This window comes from Lipotes vexillifer, unplaced genomic scaffold, assembly GCF_000442215.2.
Source record: "Lipotes vexillifer unplaced genomic scaffold, Lipotes_vexillifer_v1.1 scaffold2079, whole genome shotgun sequence".
NCBI classification, from domain to species: Eukaryota; Metazoa; Chordata; class Mammalia; order Artiodactyla; family Lipotidae; genus Lipotes; species Lipotes vexillifer.
Window position 1 is genome coordinate 30,454 of NW_006770328.1, and position 22,391 is coordinate 52,844.

Genomic DNA, 22,391 nt, shown 5'->3' on the forward strand with positions numbered 1-22,391 from the left:
CGAAGCAGGACCCAGTCAGGGATTAAAATAACAACTCCGCAGCTGATTCTACTGCACAGTCTCTGCTCTGGTTTGGATCCTTCTCTCCATACCCTACTCATGCTCTTCCTTTAGAGGGCCAGGCCCTGCAGCAGAGGGCAGCAGTTGTCGTAGAATGCCGGGTTGTGTGCAGGATAATCACGTTACCGAATTTGGAGGCTGCTTGAGCTGTGACAGGCATGGTCCTGGACACTTTGTTACAGCATCTCACAAGAACCCTATGAATTGTTAGAAGTTCCTGCTTTACAGATGGAGAAACTGAGGCACAGAGAGGTTAAGTAATTGGCCCTAGGTCACACAGCTACTAAATGGCAGAACCCAAATTTCAACCTAGTTCCCTCAGACTCCAGAGTCCACCACCTTTGCTTCCTTATTTTACAAATGAGAGGAGGGATGACTTGCTGAAGGTCACCAGGGGTGGCACCCATCACTCCTCCTGTACCTTTGCCTGGAAGCTCACCAGTGCCCTGGAACCAATTTCAAGATGGGATGAATGGACCTCTGAGTGGGTGTCACCCCCAGGAAATAATGCCACGCTCCCAGGAATAAATGCAACTGGAAAAGGGAGGAGGAAGCAGGGTATTTTGGGTTTTTTGTTTTAAGTTTTATTTATTTATTTTGCTGCATTGGGTCTTTGTTGCTGTGCACAGGCTTTCTCTATTTGCGGTGAGGGGGGCTTCTCTTTATTGAGGTGCACGGGCTTCTCATTGCAGTGGCTCCTCTTGTTACGAAGCATGGGCTCTAGGCGCGGGGACTTCAGTAGTTGTGGCACGTGGGCTCAGTAGTTGTGGCTCGTGGGCTCTAGAGCGCAGGCTCAGTAGTTGTAATGCATGGGTCCGTGGCATGTGGGATTTTCCCATACCAGGGCTCGAACCCGCATCCCCTGCATCAGCAGGCGGATGCTCAACCACCACGCCACCAAGGAAGCCCTGAGGCAGAGGTATTAATTAAGTCACAGGAACTTCTTCCTGGACCCATAGGATTCAAGACGTTAAGGAAATTGACACTTGTCCCTATCCTGGCTCAAGTGTTCGTTGTCTTATCAGTGCTAGGTGGTGTCCACCAACACCCGGCTCAGAGAGAAGGAAGAAAAAGACAAGAGGAGAAGCCGAGGGAGTAGAGAAAATATAGAGCCATTTTATTGCTAAAAATGTTTTTCCAAAAACAAGGGCATTTTTGTTTTGAAGAGATGAAGGTCTGTAGTCCTTGGGGAGGGGGCTGAATACCACCAGATGGGCAGCCCTCATAGTCCTCGAATTCTCCTGGAGATTCGGTAGAGCTCCATTGTTGCCCTGGCGTCTTCCACCGAGTTGTGTCCCGACACGCTGTTCTGCAGATACAGGTGCAGAGTGGGGACTTGGGGTGCGGCTGAATCCAGGCGCCCATGTGACCCGGGCCTTCCCTGCTCACACCCTGACTTCCGGGGCTGAAGTGGGTCAGTGGGTGTGTCTCCCCAGGCCTCTGACACCCTGGACTCAGCAGGTGGCTGGAGCAGGCCTGGCTTCACCCATTAGCACTAGGGTGAAGTGCCCAGGCATGGCCAGGCACAGAATCCAGCATCCTGAGGGCCAGGCTGTGCCCTCCAGGCACTTAGGATCCGCTGAATGTGGACCGGGCACTGCAGACTTGGCCTCAGACCCAGAGGGGCTGAAGCAGTTCTCACAGGGAGCCCCAGGGCACCGAGGAATGTGGACACAGATGTTTCTAAGGGGCTCCTTGCTCAGCACGTGAACAGGGCTCTTCAGTGAATCCACGTGCTGACATTCTGTCCTCAGTCCCTGGTGCCACAAGCCCAACAGAGGGGCCCAACCTCAGGCCCATCCCTTGTCTCCTACATGTTCCTGCTCCCCAGCCACGCCACCCCCCACTCCTCAGTCTGGGGCTCGGGCTCTCCCCTCCCCGGCGCCCCCTCTCTTGCCTCCTCCACTAAGGCGCCCCCATCACACTCCACTCAGACCTGGTGTCCTGCCTGCCCCCCGTCCTCCGTCCCTGCTCCAGGACACCTGCCCTCCCCTCTGTGGACACGCCCCACAGATGTGCTGATGCTCAGGTCTCGGGCCACCCTCCGTTCAACCACGAGTTTCTCAAGAATGGACTGGGCCTTGCTCGCCCGGGTGCTCAGCCTCTGGTCCAGCCTGGCCCAGAGCAGGCGCTTCATAAACATCCGCTGAGCTGGAAGGGCCCACAGCTGCGGCTGTGGCCGCAGCTCCTAGTGTCCAGCCCGCCTCCCTGGGCCCTTCCACCTCCGTGAGCTCCCAGGCCCCAGCACACGCCTGCCAGCTCCTGGAGACTGCTTTGCCTGTGGGTTTGAGCTCAGGGTCCCTCTCTCACTTTTGGAACCCCCCTCGTTGATATCTGCCACTTTCCTATCTGGGGGGCAATTCCAGAGGCTTCTGCCTGGGGCTCTGGGGGGGGCCTGCTCTGTCTGTGGCTGCAAGTGCTGAGGAATTAGGGCCCCGGGAGCAGCATCAGTTCCTGCCTAAAGGGAGGTGTGTGTAAATAGTGCAGCTCCCTGGATACATCTGCGCTCTGTGCTCTACACCATTTTGCAGAGTTGGGCAGGGGGATTAAGCTTCAGTTACCCACAGGGAAACTGGCATGATTTTGAAAACACACAAAAACGCCTTGATTGGGTGACTTCCCTTCCCTGCCACTCATCCTCACTCTACCAGGGCTTCCTGGGTCAGCTTTCACATAAATGCCCTGCCCTCCTGGAGAAACCCCTACCCCTCACAGCACACAGCCTCTCAGGACTAAGGGGAGACTGAGCATCTTTGGGGCCAAATATTTGCTCCACAGCTACTGGGAGACTTTACAGTCCTAGCGGGAAGGGCCAGGCCCCCAGAGCCGGCAGTCCGGCCCCAGCCTGGGAAAGGGGTGGTCCTCACCTGGATGCACCGCCCAAGGAGGCGCTGGCTCAGCACGCGGAGAGAGACACGCCGGCAGTACAGCAGGCCGGCCTCACGCCAAAGAAGCTTATCCGCGGCCGTGTCGTAGACGGCGTAATTGCTCATGTTCTCCTTCAGCGCCTTGAAGTCATGCTTCAGGTCGTGACCCACCACCAGCTTGCCTTTCAGGAGCTGCAGGATCTGGCCAGGAAGACACGCACCCTACACGTCACCCAGGGTACTTCAGGTGGGTCTGGGGCAACTTGGTGCCATCACGGGGGGCTGGCCTGAGCTGTGTGACTATGAGCAAAGTCCTCCTGGACTTGCTGTGTGACTATGAGCAAATCACCATCCCTCTCTGGGCTTGGAACATATATACCATCGATAAAATGAGGAGACTGGACCAGGCCCCTTCACCCTCAACAGTTTAGTGATGCCGGAAGGCCCATCCCAACTCCTTCCGTGGTTTCTGTGTGATAACAATGGCCATGGTCCCATGAGCCAGGCATTCGTTAAGCATCACATACATTATGTCGTTTAATCCTTTTAACAGCCCTCCTGTGGCAGGCGGGTTGGCCTCCCAGAGATCCCACTCCCTAATCTCCAGGCCCTGTGAACATGTTACACGGCAAGGGAAAATTAAAGTTGCAGATGGAGTTGAAGTTGCTAATCAAATGACCTTAAAATAGGGAGAGTTTCTGGATGATCCAGGTGGGCCCAGCATAATCCCAAGGTCCTTATTTGTGGAGGTCAGAGAGATCTGACATGTGAACTGGACAGGCTGCCTCTGGCTGTGGAGGTGGAGGAAGGGGCTGAGAGTTAGGAACAGGGGCAGCCATAGAAGCAGGCAAGGGCAAGGAAACAGATCCCCCTCCAAAGTCTCCAGAAATGAACACGGCCCTACTGACACCTCGATCTCAGCCCAGTGAGACCCACATTGGACTTCTGAACCACAGAAGTGTAAGACAATAAATTTTCTTTCTTTTAAACCACCCAGTCTACAGTTCTGTTATAGCAGCCATAGAAAACCCATACAGCTATGAGGGTTGTGTTTAACTGAATTTTACAGTTGAAAAAACTAAAGTGTTAAGAAGTGGAGTAATTTGCTCAAGGTGACTCTGATGAATTTAAAATATTTGCAGATTCCCTGACACTCCTCACAGAAAAGATGGAGCCTAATTCCCCTCACCTTGAATATGGGCCGGGCTGTGTGACTTCTGATGTCTCTGTGGGGCCAGTGTCCCGGGAGCCCTGAGTTACCCTGAAGCCACCATGCTGGGGAGACCACCCTGACGTAGGGAGATGTGCCCAAGGAGCCCCAGCACCAGCCACGGCACAGGTGGGTGAGCGAACCATCCTGTGATTCTAATCCCGGGCCTGCCAGGTGCCTCAGCCAACCAGCTGTCCCCGTCTGCTGAGCCCTGCCCAGATTGCAGATGCCTGAGCGACATAAATATTGACACTGTTTGGAGCACTACGTTTTGGGGTGACGTGCTAAGCGTCATTAGATAACTGGGACAAGTCACACGGTTAGTTCGTGTCAGGGCCAGCCCTCAAAGCCAGCTTATCACCACCACATTATGCTGAAAGAGCCGCCTGCTCCTGGCCTCCGCCAGCCCAGCGGCCAAGCTGCAGAGGGCAGCCCTCCAGGTGCCCCAGTCCTGTGCCCTGCACGTACGCCCAGGCCTCCATTCTCACCTCCTCTCCCACGGTGGCCCTATGGAGAGCCTCAATCACTGGCCACACAGGTGGGTCACCTTTCCTTCCCCTGGCTGCCACTGGGGAGGATGGAAGGGGGACCTTGGGGCGAGCTGTACCAGGCGCCAGCTGAAGGGCAGCTCATGGGCATCTCAGGCCCACCTAGGACAGCTCTCCGGCAGCCTTCATCTCTTCCTCTGTGCCCCAGGAAGGAGCCCTCTGGATGGCTAACACCGTCCGGTGTCCTGCTTCTGCTTCTAGTGGCTTCCCCAGACATCCCACAGGGCGTTTGACTTGCTCCCCCTTGTGGCCACTTTGCAGAAAGAAGCTAAGGCTCCAAGAAGTGAGGTGACCTGTCCACGGTCACAGCACTGGAGGCAGAGTCGGTCCATCCACCGTCAACAGATAATGTCACCAGCCTGCCCCACCGGTACCATGGTTTTCTTGGGGTCCTCCTCTGGACAGACCCTCACCCAACCTAGGGACTGGAGAAAGCACTCAAAGAATAAAGCTGGGCCACTCCTGAAGGACACCAGTTCTTGTCACACTTGGGCTCAGGAATCCCCTGGTGAATCTCACCAAAATCTGGATTCGGATGTGGGATTCTGCATTTCTAACAGGTGGTGCTGATTCTGCTGGTCTGTGGGTCACCCTGAGTAGTAAGGGTACATGACCTCAGAGCAGCAGCTCGAGAGGAATCCTACATGTGGAGGAAAGGGCTCGGGCAGCACGCAGGGGAGGGGTAGAGGCCCAGGGCCAGTGGATGTGGCTGTGCTGGGCAACTGTGGGTCACACATCTTTCCTTGCTGACATCCTTTATGTTTCTGAACAATGGGGCCTGTTTTCCTGTCTATGAGCTGACTCTGGTCCAGTTCACACAAAGCTCGGAAGGGACTGTGCCACCCTAGAGTCAGCCACAGCAGCCAGTCCCAGGCGTAAGAGGGCCAAGTCATTGTGAGGTAGATTCCTGGGAAATTCATCACTTCCCGAGCCCCAGGGTCCCGGTGGTGGTGGCGGGGGGAGGGGTACATTCAGGACCATGAGACTCATCATAAGACAAATAAAATAAGAGGTGCACAAGCAGAAGGAAGGAAGAAGTAGGGACAGGAGACCAGTCTGTTTAGCAGAGAGATGCCAACTCTTCAGGACAAAGATGCTGGGCACCGGGCAGGGAAAGGCTGCTGGGACTCGCTATGCGGCGTCAGGGAGGTCGAAGACAGTCTCTGGGCTTCAGTTTCCCCATTTGTAAGGTGAGGGCCTGGAGAGGTGAGGCTCCACGGACTTTCTGTGGCAGGGCTGGGAGGGAAACCCAGGGTGGTGTGGAGGTGCCAGCTGGAGGGGCCTCAGGGCTGCGTGACCTGCTGGCTTCGGACCTGCCCTGAATCAGTGTCATGAGGCGGGTGTGTCAAACACATGGGAGGGAGGCTTAAATTCCTGGAAAGAACTGGAGTGGGTGGGGAAAGGGACATGCATCGATCTGTTCTCATTGCCTGCCACTGGGCCAGGTACTTACCTCATCATGGGGCCTCTCAACAAGAATATTCTTAGTGTCATTTTATAGTGAAGGGGGTTGTGGATCAGGGAGGGTAAGAGGCTTGCACAGGTCACACAGCTGGTGAGTTGATTGCTGAGATGCAGTGTCCGGATCTGCCTGACCCTGTCACTATTATCACAGTTATTATTATTACTACCTACTGAGAACCTAGGGATTATATTAGCATTTTTAATTTCAGGGTGCAAATTAATAATTTCTACTGCTGGGCCCATGACGGCACTCACTGAAGATTTCTTGAATCAGGAATATGGCCCCTATGAGGCGGGGATTGTCATACCATCTTACCAACAGGGAAAGGGGGGGGTGCCAGTGGTGTGTACCCATGTCACACGCAGAGGAGTGACAGGCCCTGGTGTCTGCCCGAATTCTCTTTCCACTGTGTTTTCCCTCTAGTCCAAGTATTTCCCAGGCCTGATCAAAAAAATCACCCGAGACCCTTATTAGAAATCCAGAGGGCAGGGCGCTACTCCAGACCTGCGGAATCAACATCGCCAGGGGAGGGGCATTAGCAAGTGTTCCAGGGTATTCTTCCCATCTGCCAAGTTTGGAAATCCTGGCACGGATGACTGTCCGGCCCCTTAGAGCCCGCTGCTCCCATCATGCATCCATTCTTCCATCTGCCCGTTCATTCATTCCTGGCTGCCAGGAGACGTGATTATAAGGGACTCTGAAGAATGTTGCCCTTGTGGAGGCCCAGGTCCCCTACTGGCATCTTCAGGAGTGGCCCTGGTCCCCCTCTTTCCTTCTGTCCCCTGCCAAGCTCTCTGGGTACCCCTGCCCCCAGCTTCTGTCTGCTTACCCGGGGTAAACCTGGATGATGAAGTCATCCTCCTCCATCTGGCTGAGCCCCAGAGAGACCTGCCAGGTGGCAGGGCCCCGACAGGGCACTCCAACCCAGGCAAGGGCTACAGCACTGGTACAGCTGAAACCAGTCCCTGTTCACAAGCTACTGTGGCTTCCTTTCTGTTTCCCACCTAAACCACGATGCCACACAAGATTTAGTTTCTTTATCTGCAAACTAAGAGTATCATTATCATTCTCCAATCCCAGTCATGGGCTGGATGCTACTCAGCATACCAGGTTAACATTAAAAGAGCCTTTACTTACAAAAATGAGTTACAGTCTATGGACAATTACCGTTAGATTAAAAAATGAATTAAAAGAGCATTGACCTGTCAGGTGAGAGCCCTGCATCTGAGCACTGAGTTGTAGCCCAGCTTGCTGTGTGTCCTTAGCAAGTCACTGCCCCTCTCTGGACCTTGATCTCACAGGTTGCTTCCTGTGCTGACAGTCTGATTTGTGGGGCTCTCTGTAGAACAGGGTTCTCAGCCTTGGGACTACTAACATTTGGGGCCAGATACTCCTTTGGTGTGAGTGTGTGTCCTGTACATTGTAGGATGTTCATTCAGTACCATCCCTGGCCTCAAGCCACTGGATGTCAGTAGCAGCCTTCCGCACCTCACTTACGCAATCAGAAATGCCTCCAAATCCTCCTGCACTGTTGGTGGTAATGTAAATTGATACAGCCACCATGGAGAACAGTATGGAGGTTCCTTAAAAAAATTAAAAATAGAACTACCATACGACCCAGCAATCCCACTACTGAGCATATACCCTGAGAAAACCATAATTCAAAAAGAGTCATGTACCAAAATGTTCATTGCAGCTCTATGTACAATAGCCAGGACATGGAAGCAACCTAAGTGTACATCAACAGATGAATGGATAAAGAAGATGTGGCACATATATACAATGGAATATTACTCAGCCATAGAAAGGAACGAAACTGAGTTATTTGTAGTGAGGTGGTTGGACCTAGAGTCTGTCATACAGAGTGAAGTAAGTCAGAAAGAGAAAAACAAATACCATATGCTAACACATATATATGGAATCTAAAAAAAAAAGAAAAGAAGAAAAAAAATGGTCAGAAGAACCTAGGGGCAAGACAGGAATAAAGATGCAGACCTATTAGAGAATGGACTTGAGGATACGGGGAGGGGGAAGGGTAAACTGGGACAAAGTGAGACAGTGGCATGGACATATATACACTACCAAATGTAAAATAGATAGCTAGTGGGAAGCAGTCGCATAGCACAGGGAGATCAGCTCGGTGCTTTGTGACCACCTAGAGGGGTGGGATAGGGAGGGTGGGAGGGAGGGAGACGCAAGAGGGAAGAGATATGGGAACATATGTATATGTATAACTGATTCACTTTGTTATAAAGCAGAAACTAACACACCATTGTAAAGCAATTATACTCCAATAAAGATGTTAAAAATTAAAAAAAATAAAATAAAATAAGGGCTTCCCTGATGGTGCAGTGGTTGAGAGTCCGCCTGCCAATGCAGGGGACACGGGTTCGTGTCCCGGTCCAGGAAGATCCCACATGCCGCGGAGCGGCTGGGCCCGTGAGCCATGGCCGCTAAGCCTGCGCGTGCGGAGCCTGTGCTCCGCAACGGGAGAGGCCACAACAGCGAGAGGCCCGTGTACCACAAAATAAATAAATAAATAAATAAAATAAAATAAAATAAAAAAATCTGACCTTACTGTAAAAAAAAAAAAAAGAAATGCCTCCAGATATTGCTAAATGCTTCCAGATATCGCCTCCAGATTTGCCCTTGTGGGCAAAATCACAGTGCACTGAGAACCACCGTTCTGGATGACAGTGAGACTTACAGGCATCAGAAGATAACAAGGCAGTTACCTTGCATTATAAAAGCAATGTCATCCCATTACAAAAAATAAAAAACAGAAAAGAGGTGAGGGAAGCCCCCTCAAAATCCTAGTGCCTCGTGGCTGCCTGGGCCCTGGGTGGACTGGGGGGCTCAGTGGCTCCCTGGAGCCAGCCTGGCTTCTATGGCCTGGTCTATGGCTCACTGTTGGCCGGGCCCACTTGCAGGAAGAGACAGGCTGGCGAGCCACCTTTGAAAAAGGACTTCCAGAAACCAATGCCTCATGAGCTGGTGGCTTAGCTGAGAGGTGTCACCTGGACTTGTGGGGTCTGATAAATGGCTAATAGGCTTCTGCCCTTTGGGGGCTCCCCAGCACAGCTTGGGATCTGTGAGCCTGGTCTTTGAGATTCAACTACTGTGGGTGATGAGTGAGGTCAAGATGTCTCAGTGTCCTCGTTCGTGAAAACAGATGATGGCAGTTACCCCATACCACAGCTTCACTCCCACGCTGTGCCGACACTACCCGTTTGTACATCAGGCACTTAGCATTCACAGCCCGCATTTACACACTTTGATCACAGGATCAGAACATCACAAAGCAAGCCCTCAGGCCAGAAGTTGAGTCTCTGCTCCACCCCTTTCTTGGACAATTTGCTCAGCCTTGTGCCTAAGTTTGCTCATCTGGGAAATGGGGTGATGTTACTAGTTAACTACCTCCCGGGGTTGTGGTGGGGCGTAAAGGTAGTGGGGGTATGAAAAGTGCTTAGAACAGGGCCCGGACATGATGCTGGATACACCTGTGCTGCTTCATCACCCCTGTGTTACAGAGGATCCTACTGAGGGGCACAGAGAGGTTTAGCAACAAGCCGGAGGACACAGGGCAATCAGGTGGCAGAGCTGGGATTGGACCCACATCCAGCCAAGTCTAAAGACAGTTTGCTAAAAGTCCGCATGCCCCAACTAAAGATCCCTCATGCCACAATGAAGATCCAACGCAGCCAAAAAAAATAATAAAATTAATAAATAAATAATTTTTAAAAATAATCAAGACAGTGCTTGCTCCCTGCCCCCTGGGCTGTACATGTATTACTGTATCTTGACAGCAAAGGCCAACATGAGGGCAGAGGCAATTCTCTTCCACGCAGCTGCCAGAACTCTTGTATTATGAAAACCAATTCAACTCCAATCCCACAAACATTCTCGGGGCACCTTCTATGTTCAAAGCACAATATCCAACCTGGGGCAGATAAAGTACATGGCAGGAGCTGTGGAGCTAGACAGACCCGTGTGTGTGGCTAGGCAAGCTCTAAAGCTTGTGGGCTATGGGAATTCCCTGGAGGTCCAGTGGTTAGGACTCAGTGCTTCCACTGCAGGGGGCACGGGTTCTATCCCTGGTTGGGGAACTAAGATCCCGAAAGCCAAGCAGCGCGGCCAAAGGAAGAAAGGAAGTGTGTGGGCTATAACAAGGAGGGTGAGACCCCCAGGGGGGTAGAGTTGTGGGCGGGGAGGGTGAGGGGGTCCGGCAGGGCCTCACACAGGACTCCTCTGGCCTGGGCCTGCCAGAATGGCAGTATTTCTAGGGAAAGGGATGGGGGATGGGAGAGAGTAGGGTTGGGTCTGAAGCACAGTAGGTGATGGCTGAGCTGAGAGAGAAGGCAGAAAATGTAGGTAGGTGGTATTTAGAGGACCATGGACGTTGGGTTGCCGGACCTTAGGCAATGGGAGCCTTGGAGGTACTTGAACCAGGGGGTGGGGATGGGAGCGGAGGCTATGATCTGAGCCAGGCCTGGGGAAGTGTCTCTGGCAGCAGGGTAGAAGACATGGGCAGGGAGCATACATTGTGCAGCAGGCAGAAAACGAGAGCCAGAATCTAAGACCGAGGTTCTCAAGGGAAGCTGGAGAGGGGACGGGTTGTAAAATCTGACTTTCTGCCTTGTTCTCTCCACAGGCACGTTGATGACCTTCAGCCATGAGCCAGGCACTGTGCTTAGGGATACAGACAACATCACTACACCCAACCTACACAAGGCCAGGAAGGAGGCATTAGTACTCCCCATTCACTGATGAGAAAACTCAGGCTCAGAAAGTTTCAGTAACTTGCCAAAGGTCACACAAACCAGTAAGTGATGGAGCAGGAAATGTGAACCGCAGATGTGGTTCCAAAGAGCTACCCAGTCTTTAGATCCCCGCCTCCCTCCTCGAATGGCTGTTAAGTGCCTACCCTGGATGGCACTCCGTGTTACACACTGGAAGGGCCCGGCATAATCTCCAACTGAGAAACAAAAGCATTTTGGCACCAAGTCTGGATGAGGACCAAGGTGTCCTGACTCCCAGGCCAGTGCTGGAGGGCGTCCAGGGAATCGCATTTCTCTTCTGCCCTTTCTGCTGCTGGGATGGGGAGGGAGGCCGGGGAGGAGGAGAAGGGATGGGGCCAAGCCGCCCACCTGACTGCTCCGTGGGGATCTGAGTGTGGGCAGCTCCATGTAGTATCCCTGGGTCTCCCATCGGCACCTAAAGCACACCACCTTTCTTCGTGTTGCCCTCCCCTTCTCGGTGACTCACCTTTGTTCTCCTCTGTCCAAATGTTTCTTTCTTTCCGATCCTCTGGATGCTACTGATGACTAAGGCACTGCTCCCTGGGGTCTCTAACTCTTCTCTCTGCTGCCATCTCTTTCCTCACTCCCATCCATCTCCCCAGCACCCCCGTTCAGGTTTTCTTGACAGTGGTTTTCCTGCCATGCTATTGCTCAAGAATCTTCAGTGGCTCTCTATGGCCCACTGAGTTGCATACACAGACTCCTCCCTCCCCTTTGGCAAATAGCACCAGCCTCATGGAGCCTTTCCAGGACCACCCTGATGTACTCTGCCCCCTCCTCAGGGCTCCTTAGTACCCTCTTAGTACCTCTAGAACAGTGCTGTCCAATAGAAAGAAACATAACGTGAGCCACATATGTAATTTTAAATCATGACCAGCCATATTTTAAAAGGTAAGGAGAAATAGGTGAAATTAGTTTTAATGTTTTATTTAACCTAATATATAAAAATATATAAATACTACCATTCTACATATAATCTATATTTTTAAATTATTGAAGTACTTTATGGTTCTTTTTTCATTCAAGTCTTTGAAATCCAGTGCATATTTTACACTTATGGCACATCTCAGTTCAGACAGACCAGCCACTTTTCAGGTGCTCACCTGTCACCTGTAACTGGTGGGACCCTACTGGACACACAGCTCTAGAGGTTTTGAGCCTTCCACATTCTAGTTATCTGAACTTGTGCGAGTTGCTTAGTGTTATGGGTTGAATTGCGTTCCCCCTCAAATTCATTTGTTGAAATCCTAACCCCAACCACCTCAAAATGTGACTTATTTGGAAATAGGGTCATTGCAGACGTTATTGATAGGATGTCATAATGGAATAGGTTGAGTCCCTAATAAATACAACCGATATCCTTATAAAAAGGGGAAATTTGTGAGACATGCACACAGGGAGAATGCCATGTGAATATGAAGGCGAAGATTGGGGTGACATTTCTCCAAGCCAAGGAACATCAAAGATGGCCAGCAAATTGTCAGAAGCTAAGAGAGAGACACAGAACAGGTTTTCCCTTGCAGCCTTCAGAAGGAACCAGCCCTGCTGACACCTTGATCTGGGACTTCTAGAACTAGTCTCTAGAACTGTGAGAGAAGACATTTCTATTGTTTAAGCCACCCACTTTGTGGTACTTTGTTTCAGCAGCCCTACCAAATCACTGTTTAGTTCAAGAGAGCCTCAGTTTCCTCATCTGTAATATGGGAACAACAAGGAAAGAATCCTAACAGCTAACAGCTTTTTAGTACTTATATAGGCACTCTCTCCAGGCCCTTTTCCAATCCTCACAATAATCCTGTGAGATTGCTGCTGTCATCACCCCCATTTTCTTTTCCAGATGGTGAAATGGGGTACAGAGAGGGTGAGGAACTTGCTCAAGGTAACTTAGCGGGTAAGGAACAAAGCCAGGATTCAAACCTGGCCCTCTTAGCTCTGAGCTAACAGCTCCTGAAGACACTTTTGGCAGACTGTTTTGTGAGGCATGAGCTCCTGGATGGAGCTCAGGAGGGCATCCAGTGAGTAGCCAGTGCTCAGAAAACAGGAGCTATTGTTGTGGGCTTATCTCCGGCACCTGGAGCCTGGCACATATGCAGTATGTGAGATTGAGGTGAACCTCAGTTCTTTGTGTTCTTCATGAACTTCCCCAAGGTGAGTTCACTTCCCATGAATGACCAACCCTGGTGTCACTTCTAGAGTGGTTGAGTTTCGTTTTCTTCTAGTGATTCAGAGAAACAGAAAGTAGACTGGAGATGTCACAACAAGTTGAAGGGCAAGAGAATGGGAGACTGGTGTGTCACACCCATCTCTATGAGTGGATGGCCTGTGGTGGGTCTGGGAGCAAGCTCTCCCTGAGCTCAGTGGACTCTGGCTGGCCTGTCCTTCAGGACCAGGTGGGCGCCCTGCTGAGCGCCCAGCCAGTGAGGGCCTCCACCCAGGACCCGTCCCCCATTTCCCCCACAGGGCTCCCCAGAGGCAGCTGGTATAGAGGAAAGAAGGAGGAATCTAGCCCCCAAATCAGTATGCAGGGAACAGCAGGCAGGACTCAGCTTCCCCATCGTAAGATCAGCTAGATGTACCAGATGCCCCGAAGCCTGCTCCCAGACACGAGTCTAAGGTTGTCTGATGGCAGGAAGCCTCCTCAGGGATGTGAGGGACACACCAACGGGTTTCTCATGCTCTGGTGCTCCCCACGCATGGGTGGCAGGGAATCTGACATGGCTGGGGTCATAGGTCACAGCTCCGGCAACCAGGGGAGGTGCTGGGGAAGTGTGTATGTGTGTGTGGGGGGGTATATGTGTGTTGCCCTGGATGGCATATGGCTCTTCTCTTACCTCCATCCTGGCCACGGCAAATGGGGTGGCCTCCTCCATGTTCTGAGCCGTGATCCCGCTGACGGGGGTTCTGTAGTCGGTGATCTCACCCTCAGGCCGGATGAACTTGTCGTAGAGCACGGTGCCGTGGTAGTCCACGAGGCTGCAGCGAGCCAAGCCGCTCTCCCTGCAGGGCCCCAGCCCCACCATCTCGCAGTCCATGGCCACCACATCTGTGCCTCTTGCCATGTTCCACCGGGACCCTCAGATGTGCTGGAGAGGGGGTGGCAGGAGGGGCATCACATGAGGGCCAGCTGAGACCCCAGGCGTCCTCAGCCACCTCCCAGCCAGCCTACACCCTCTGCCCTGCCCTTTGTCACAAACACCACCTGGCACAGAAGGAAGTTGGCCTCTTGCCACCCCAACTGGCTTCTTCAGCCGGCAGTCCCAGGGCCTGTCACTGGTCCTGCCCGGCAGCCTCCGGACCAGGATATCCCCCTCCCAGCACCATCCCTGGCTGCTACCCCGGAGAAATGCCTTGAACCCACCACCCTGTCTCCCACTCTCACCAGCCTGCCTCTCTGGTGCCCCTTCTCAGCTACTGCAGTTGCTCTTAGCAGTGACTCATCTCTGACTTCAAGCCGGGAATCCTGACCCTGTTTCAGTTTCTGGTTTGGTATCAAGTGAAATCAGGGGCGGGAGGCGGGGCACGTGGACTGGGCTGCTTCATCTTCTCGGGCGGCCAGCAGGTGGGGAGCTTGGTGTCCTGAGTCAGAATTGACGAAGCTTGCCAGGTCCTTGTCTGGGTGTCCCACCATTGCCCCTGCCCTCCACCTAATCGCTCAAGCCCTCCCACTCCTCGGATGACGCAACTGATGTGGATGGAGTGGATTGCAACATCTGTCTTTCATTTCTCACCCTCTGCCCAGGGACTAAACATCCCCAGGACTGGAGCCCAGGGAATGTCCCACAACTTCTGGGGCCACCACCAATCTGACAACTCTGTGAGGTCTTTTTTTTTTTTTTTAAATATTTATTTATTTGGCTGCACCAGGTCTTTGTTGTGGCATGCGGGATCTTCGTTGCTGTATGCAGGATCTTAGTTGTGGCATGCAGGATCTAGTTCCCTGACCAGGGATCGAACCCGAGACCCCTGCATTGGGAGCGTGGAGTCTTAACCAATGGACCACCAGGGAAGTCCCTCTGTGAGGTCTTTTATCGGGGCAGAGAGCTGGCTCTTGGGACACTGTGGTTATTGATTGGGAAGGGCAGGAGAAGGTTGGGGTGCAAGGGGGGCTAGCCCCCACTGCCGACCCAGTAAAGCCCTACGGCCTCTACTGGCTCAGGGATGCCTCAGAAAGGGTCATTGGTCTGCCCTCAATGTGCTCTGCCTCCAGCTGGACTGACACTGTTTGAGGACAAGGAGAAGCAGGCCTGGAGGGAGCCCCACCAGCCCGGCCATATTTCCCAGGGGCTACGCTCTCCCAAGCTAGAACTTTGACCCCTTAGAACAACGCCTAACACATAGGGAGCACTCAACATTTATTGAATAAATGAATGAGTTACATCCAGGGCAAAAATAGAATCAGCTTTAATGAGGAAATTGTCCATTATATACTGTGGTGAGTTGAGCGCTCCCATCTTGCCTCCTACCCCAGATCCACATGGAACAAGCTTTGAGTTGTCAAGCTGAATCTGACAGCCCCCCGTTGTCACCAAGATTTGTGGCTTGGAAAGGAATTTCCCCAGGTTCTCGGTGTTTTCACCAAGTGACATCCAGCTTCATTTAACAGACCTCAAAAAGAAAACCAGATACTGACGTGTTTAAAGGTTAAGTCATTGTTCCTGTTTGTCGCTCAACTGGTGGGAAGTTGAGTTAGAAGAGGTTATTTGGGGTTCCCATTCTGAATGAGCTACTTTTTCTTGAATTCAGGCTGTCTGGGAATTTTTTGTTTCTCAAATGCATAAAGGATTGTCACCCTGATTTAGGGAGAGATGAAGCAAAATCCCTGTTACTTTAAATGAACATGCATTGAAAAGGTAACCCCCTAAAGATCCAATTGGAGGTTTCTGTTTCTACAGTCCCCGTAGAACCCCATGCACCCTCTGGTGATTGGCCCACATCAACATCCCCACTACAGGCCTCACCCCCTCTCTTCCACTGGCCACCTCAGGACTCAGACAGAACACGTACTCACCCCTGCAATTCTTTTCCCCACGGGTCCTAAACCTGCTCCGTGGTCAACTCCAAACCTGCATCTTCCAGTCTTCTCTGCATTTCTCCTTTTCTACCCACACCCTACCCCAGTCCTCACCTGCCCTACCTCCATCTTCATGCCCTGCTCTAAATTACCCTTCAAATCTTACCAGATTAAGTTCTCCAAAATCGAATCTCTTACACTGTCATGGCACTTTGCTCAAGAACCTACAGTGATTTCCTGCCGTCCAAAAGAACAAAACAAAAAAAACCTCAACTCCCACACAGCCCCCAAGACCCTCTTATATCTGTCCCACCTGCCTTTCCAATCTCATCTTGCACCACTATCCAATCTAAGACTTTTTTAGGTTTTGACCTAAATTGATGGCCTTCCATGTGTTCACATGTTGACTTCTTCAGAAGAGATCAGTCATTCCTAACTCATTTATCACATGCTAAGCCCTAGGGTTAGCAGTGGAATAATCAGGTCTGCGCCTTCAGGTCAAGGAGATGTACAGTCGTGCTACAAGGTCAGCCCGTCCCACACCTTCAATTAGCACCCCCTTCTCACCTCCTTCCTGCACACTGGCTTCTTCTCTGTCCCCAGAGCCTGGACATTTGCTGTGCCAGTCTGGAAAGCTCTTCCTCCAGGTTATCTATCCAGTTTTCTCCCTTTCCCTCAGGTCTCCCACCAAGGCCTTTCTTGGCCTCTATTTAAAACTACACCCTCATCCCCTTCCGGGTTTCTTCTATAAGAATTGATGCCATCTGAGATACCACATATTGTATTTGTTCACTTACTGTTCCCCCTCCCACTTGCACCTGGAACCCTGCCTGGATCACACTGAATTTTTTCAAATGTATTGTGCGCTCTGAGGTTGGACACAAGCATTGGTGAGTAACAGCCTAGGAGAGGAATCCCTGACCCCAGCCAGGGGGATGGGATGGGGATTTCCTAGTAGGGATGCTTCCCAAGTTTAACTGGTGTCAGTCATTGGCCAGACCAATCCACAAATTTCCTTGGGTCAGGAGGAAAGTGAGTCATTCAGGGCAAACCTCTCAGCCTTACAAGACACGCATCCTGCCAGTTGGCCCACCTGCAGTGCCTGTAGCAGGTTCGAAGGCTGCCACTGTATGGCCTTCTCTGAACCCCCAGCACAGGACACAGGCCAAGTGGATGAATCATAACGGTGGGTCAGATACCTCTCCCTACAGGCAACCTGCCCTTTGATATCCAGCTCAACTGTCTCCAACCTCAGCTGGTCACGTACCCCTAAAATGTGTATGTGAATTTCTAAATTATATACCACAGATGGAAACACCTCAGTCAAATATCAGCAATTTAATGTAGTTCAACTTAAAACATGTCAAACTGTGCTATGGAATACTGTTTTTGTTTTTGTTTTTTTGTGGCTGTGTCGGGTCTTAGTTGCAGCACACGGGATCTTAGATGAGGTGTGCGGGCTCAGTAGTGGCGGTGCACGGGCTTAGTTGCCCTGTGGCATGTGGGATCTTAGTTCCCCAACCAGGGATTGAACCCGTGTCCCCTGCATTGGAAGGAGGATTCTTAACCACTGGACCACCAGGGAAGTCCCTAGGATACATTTTTTAAAACACAAACATAAAAAAGAATGTGTTAAAAATAAACTATATACCAATAGATATGTGAAAAAGATACTCAACATTACTAATCATCAGGGAAATGCAAATCAAAACCACAACGAGGTATATCACCTCACACCTGTCAGGATGACTATTATCAAAAAGACCACAAGTAACAAGTGTTGGTGAGGATATGGAGAAATTAGAACCCTTGTGCACTGTTGGTGGGAATGTAAAATGGTGCAGCCACTGTGTAAAACAGTATAGAGATTCCTCAAAAAAATGAAACACAGGGAATTCCCTGGCAGTCCAGTGGTTAGGCCTTGAGCTTTCACTGCTGTGGGCCGGAGTTCAATCTCTGGTCTGGGGAAACTAAGATCCTGCAAGCCACAGCGCGGCCAAAAATAAATAAACAAACAAACACAATTGCCATGGTCCAGCAATCCCACTTCTGGATACATACCCAAAAGAACTGAAAGCAGGGTCCCTGAGAGACATAGCAGCATTACTCACAATAACCAAGAGGGAGAAGTAACCCAAATGTCTGTTGATGTATGGATGGATGAATGAACAAAAGGTGTCATATACACACAAATGAATTATTATTTAGCCTTAAAACGGAAGGAAATTCTGACACATACTACAACCTCGGGGACAAACTCTGAGGACATTATGTTAAGTGAAATAAGCCAGACACAAAAAGGCAAATACTATAGGATTCCACTTACATGAGTTACCTAATCAAATTCATAAAAACAGAAAGAACGGTAGTTGCCGCTGGAAGAAGGAGGGAATGAGGAGCTATTGTTTAATGAGTATAGAGTTTCAGTTTTGCAAGATAATACAGTTCTGGAGACAGGTTGCACAACATTGTGAATATATTTAACACTACTTAACTCTACCCTTAAAAATGGCTAAGATGGTAAATTTTATATTGTGTATTTTATATTTAAAACTAAAAAAAGTTTTTAAAAATAAAAAAAGAGTACATACCTTCAAAGAGAAAGAGGTTTAATAAACTTGTGCTCTATACTAGGGCAGTTATAAAATTTTCAAAAATAAACTATAGTGGGAAGCAGCCGCATAGCACAAGGAGATCAGCTCGGTGCTTTGTGACCACCTAGAGGGGTGGGATAGGGAGGGTGGCAGGGAGACCCAAGAGGGAGGAGATATGGGGATATATGTATATGTATAGCTGATTCACTTTGTTATAAAGCAGAAACTAACACACCATTGTAAAGCAATTATACTCCAATAAAGATGTTAAAAATAAATAAATAAATAAAGGAAAAAAAATAAACTATAAATTCTGTAGTATTTTCTTGCTACATCCCAAAGCATCATCTTGAAAGCCGCCCACCAGAAAGGTCAAAGCAGCCAGCAAGACTCAGCGCCCCAGCATCCCATCCCTCCCCCAAGCCACCCTCCCACCCTAGCTGAAGAATTCAAAGGAAAGGCCACTTCACCCACTTTCCAATTGAGTTTTTTTCCAGGTTTTACAACAAAGCTGATTTTAAACCCAGTACATCTCCCCACTGCTAGCAGCTCCATCCTTCCTCAACCCACAGACCAAAGAACCAAAGCTACTTCTCACCTGTGAGTGTGGCGTCAGCTACAGACGTTTAAGGAACCTAGAACAAAGTCCTGGAGCCAGGCGAGGCGTGGTCAGTGACTCAGCCAGCTCCCAGAGCAATCTGCGGCCCTGCTTTTGCAGTTGCGTGGTTTCAGTGTCTCTCCCTTCCTGGCCCTGCTGCTTTGCTCAGACTGACATGAAATCCAAGCATCACGGGGAACAGTGAGAGCCCGGAACCTCTGAGTTGTCCTCAACGGCCTGTGCCCCACCTGCTGGAACAGCCACGAGGACAGTCCTGTCTGGGTCAAAGCCACTCAACCCGAGGGCGTGTTCAAGTGTTACCCGGAAAGCCCAACACTGATCCTTAAAGAAAACACAGCCGGTCCGGCTTACTAGGCGCCAGGCACTGGGCCAAGCACTCAGCACTTCATCCTCCTAACAACCCTGTGAGGTAGGTGGTGTCATTATCCCCATTTTACAGATGAGGGAACAGACTCAAGAGTGAAGTCACACACTTGCCTAAGTCTCAAAGCTATTGAGTGGTGAACAAAGATGGGGCTCAAAGGTTCCGTGTGACCTGAGCTCCGGGTTACCCCAATACCCCCAAACTGCCCCTTAGGAAACAAGGAAAGAGGGGTAGGGGATGAATCCCGACACAGAACATTTTTAGAAATCTGGAGAAAACCCAACCACCATAGTGATTGGGGGTACCCGCCCGAGTGCAACAGCTCCACAGCTGTCAATGCCCGGCCTGGCCCCAATGGACCCGCCCTCTGCTCCCCTACAGACCCGTGGCCTTGCTCTCAATAAATAAAGATCCCTGTGAGCAATTCTGCACAGGGGTCCCAGAATTCAAACCGCTGTCTTGTTTCTCAGACGTTTGCTTCAGAGAGCCTAGCGCTGGGTGGGCAGCAGGAACGCCTGACTTGGGTCAAAATACATATGGGAGTCTCCACCCAAAGCTTATCTGCCTTCCCTCCTCCCAGAATAGTGCCTGGTGACTTCTGGTGGTGAGCAAGTGAAGACCCAGCTCCCCATGAGCTAAGGTCTATGCTATTCCATTGTAGCCTGTCAGCTCCTATGATAGCTACAGCCAGGGTTCCAGTTCTGAGAGAAAGGGACAAAATGACCCTTGAGTGGCCTTAACTCTGTAGCTTCAGGGTGCAGTTATTCTCCTGAAAATGACTGTGGAAGAAGAGGTAGATGGTGACAACAGGAAGAGAGCTTTACCCCAGGTCACTGGGGCGAGACAAGGGAATTCTTGAATAGGGACACCCACCCCCCCACACCCCCAAGGAGGGAGAGATCATCCCTTTAGAGAGCACAGCCTGAGGGTGGGGAGTCTGCCGGCGCATCCCCTACTCCTGCTAGGCTCAAGCAGCTAGCCCACCTGCCATTTTCATGGTGCCTATAAAGTGCCATCAGCAAAACCACAGAATCGGGGACTGTGCTGTGGGCAGATGGTCCCAACACTTTAGGCCCTGGGTGACACTGGTGGCATCCGGCCCCAGCCACTCTCCTGGTCCCCGCTCTCCAGTGGAGCTTCTCCTCCCTCACTCCATTCTGCCCAGTGTCTCTCCTGTTCCTCTGCTGGTGCCCTGGGCCAGGTCCTCCGGCCAGTACTGGTCCTCCATATACTGCTCCATGTCTGTGCTGCTGTCGGGCTCTCTGTCCTCAGGGTGGGGTTGGAGGCTGCTGGCCTCCTGCTGTTCCCACTGCACCTCCACCAGCCGGTAGAGCTCCATGGCCGTCACGGCATCTTCCACTGACGAGTGCCCGTGCTGGCCCACCTGCGGACGAGAGCCCACGCATCACTGCCCGCAGTCCTGGTGGGAGCCCAACTGCCCGGGCTGGGTCCTGGCCCAGAGATGCATACTCTCAGAATGTGGGCGTACAACCTGGTACAGAGAGAAGGGCATGGGTCCTAGTCACACAGACAAGCACAAGAATCCCAGCTGTACCACGAGCCTAGCTTCCTGAAGCCTGTTTCCTCAAATAGAAAACCCGGTTAAAAATCCCTGCTTCAGGGCTTCCCTGGTGGCACAGAGGTTAAGAATCCGCCTGCTAACACAGGGGACACGGGTTCAAGCCCTGGTCAGGGAAGATTCCCACATGCTGCGGAGCAACTAAGCCTGTGAGCCACAACTACTGAGCCTGAGCTCTAGATCCCGCGAGCCACAACTACTGAGCCTGTGTGCCACAACTACTGAAGCCCGTGTACCTAGAGCCTGTGCTCCACAAGAGAAGCCACCGCAATGAGAAGCCCGCGCACCACAACGAAGAGTAGCCCCCGCTCTCTGCAGCTAGAGAAAGCCCGCGCCCAGCAACGAAGACCCAATGCAGCCTAAAATAAATAAATAAAATAAGTAAATTTATTAAAAAAAAAAAATCCCTGCTTCAAAGCCTTCAGGAGCAGATGGAATTATGAATGTGAAGCACAGCAGGAGCAAGAGTGATCAGCTACCCCTGACCGAAGGCTGCAGGAGATGGGTTCTACATGCAAGCGTGGGGACAGAGCCAGGAACTGGGTGGGTGACAGATCTGAAAGACAGCAGCCCGGGAGGGTGTGGCTGGCTGTCACAAAGCACTGGGGAAAGAGGGCGATGGAGAGAAAAAAACCAGGGTTGTGTGGACATGCAGGAGCCCCAGGACTGGGACTGGCAGGCTGGAGGCACAGCCCACTGCCTGTCTGTGGCCAGGCCAGCATGGAGGCCAGGCCCTCTCACTCCCCCAGCCCCCCAGTACCACGCACCTGGATTTTCTTGTGCAGCAGCTGCAGGGCCAGGTCCTTGAGAGAGACACGGGTCCGGGCGTGGAGGCTGGGCTGGCTGAGGAGGCTGGGGACATAAGTGGTGTCCCGGGTCTGGCCCCGAGGGTGGATGTACTTGAGGGCCTGGAAGTCATTATGCAGGGCGTGCCCCACCAACACCTTGCCCTTCAGGAGCTTGAGGATCTGTGAGCAGAGGAGTCGGGAAGGCCCCACTGTCAGGTGGGCACAAGACACATCCTGACACCCTGACCAGTGGGTGCGGGGACCCCTCTGGAGTGAGGCAGCACAGAGGGGCGACCACGGGCTCCACTGTCAACCAAGTTGCCCCGAGTTTGAATCCAGACCCTCTACTCACTACTTGCTATAATCAGGGGGCCGCTTAAGCTTCCCCCACACCTGCAAAACAGGAGAGCTGGCGACGGCATTGGTGGGGTGGTAGTGAGCATTAAGGGGCTCTTGGATGGGTAAGTGACCCGATACAAGCACTCTT

At 51.6% G+C, this 22,391-nt stretch overlaps 2 protein-coding genes across 2 annotated transcripts in view; both read right to left on the bottom strand.

The window, feature by feature from the left end:
• Positions 1 to 1,282: 1,282 nt before the first annotated feature.
• ISG20 (interferon stimulated exonuclease gene 20) lies at positions 1,283 to 14,008 on the bottom strand. Its single transcript, XM_007446065.1, has 3 exons — positions 13,781 to 14,008; positions 2,928 to 3,128; positions 1,283 to 1,369 (listed from the first exon to the last, which is right to left on the bottom strand). The coding sequence occupies exons 1-3, from the start codon at positions 14,006 to 14,008 to the stop codon at positions 1,283 to 1,285; spliced, it is 516 nt and encodes a 171-aa protein (XP_007446127.1).
• Positions 14,009 to 20,684: 6,676 nt separating this feature from the next.
• AEN (apoptosis enhancing nuclease) overlaps positions 20,685 to 22,391 on the bottom strand; it is a 4,358-nt gene continuing 2,651 nt past the window's right edge. Inside the window, exons 2-3 of the mRNA XM_007446070.1 lie at positions 21,884 to 22,084; positions 20,685 to 20,921 (exon numbers count right to left, since the gene is read on the bottom strand). Of these exons, the coding sequence (XP_007446132.1) occupies positions 20,685 to 20,921; positions 21,884 to 22,084 (438 nt within the window). The remainder of the gene's footprint in view (positions 20,922 to 21,883; positions 22,085 to 22,391) is intronic.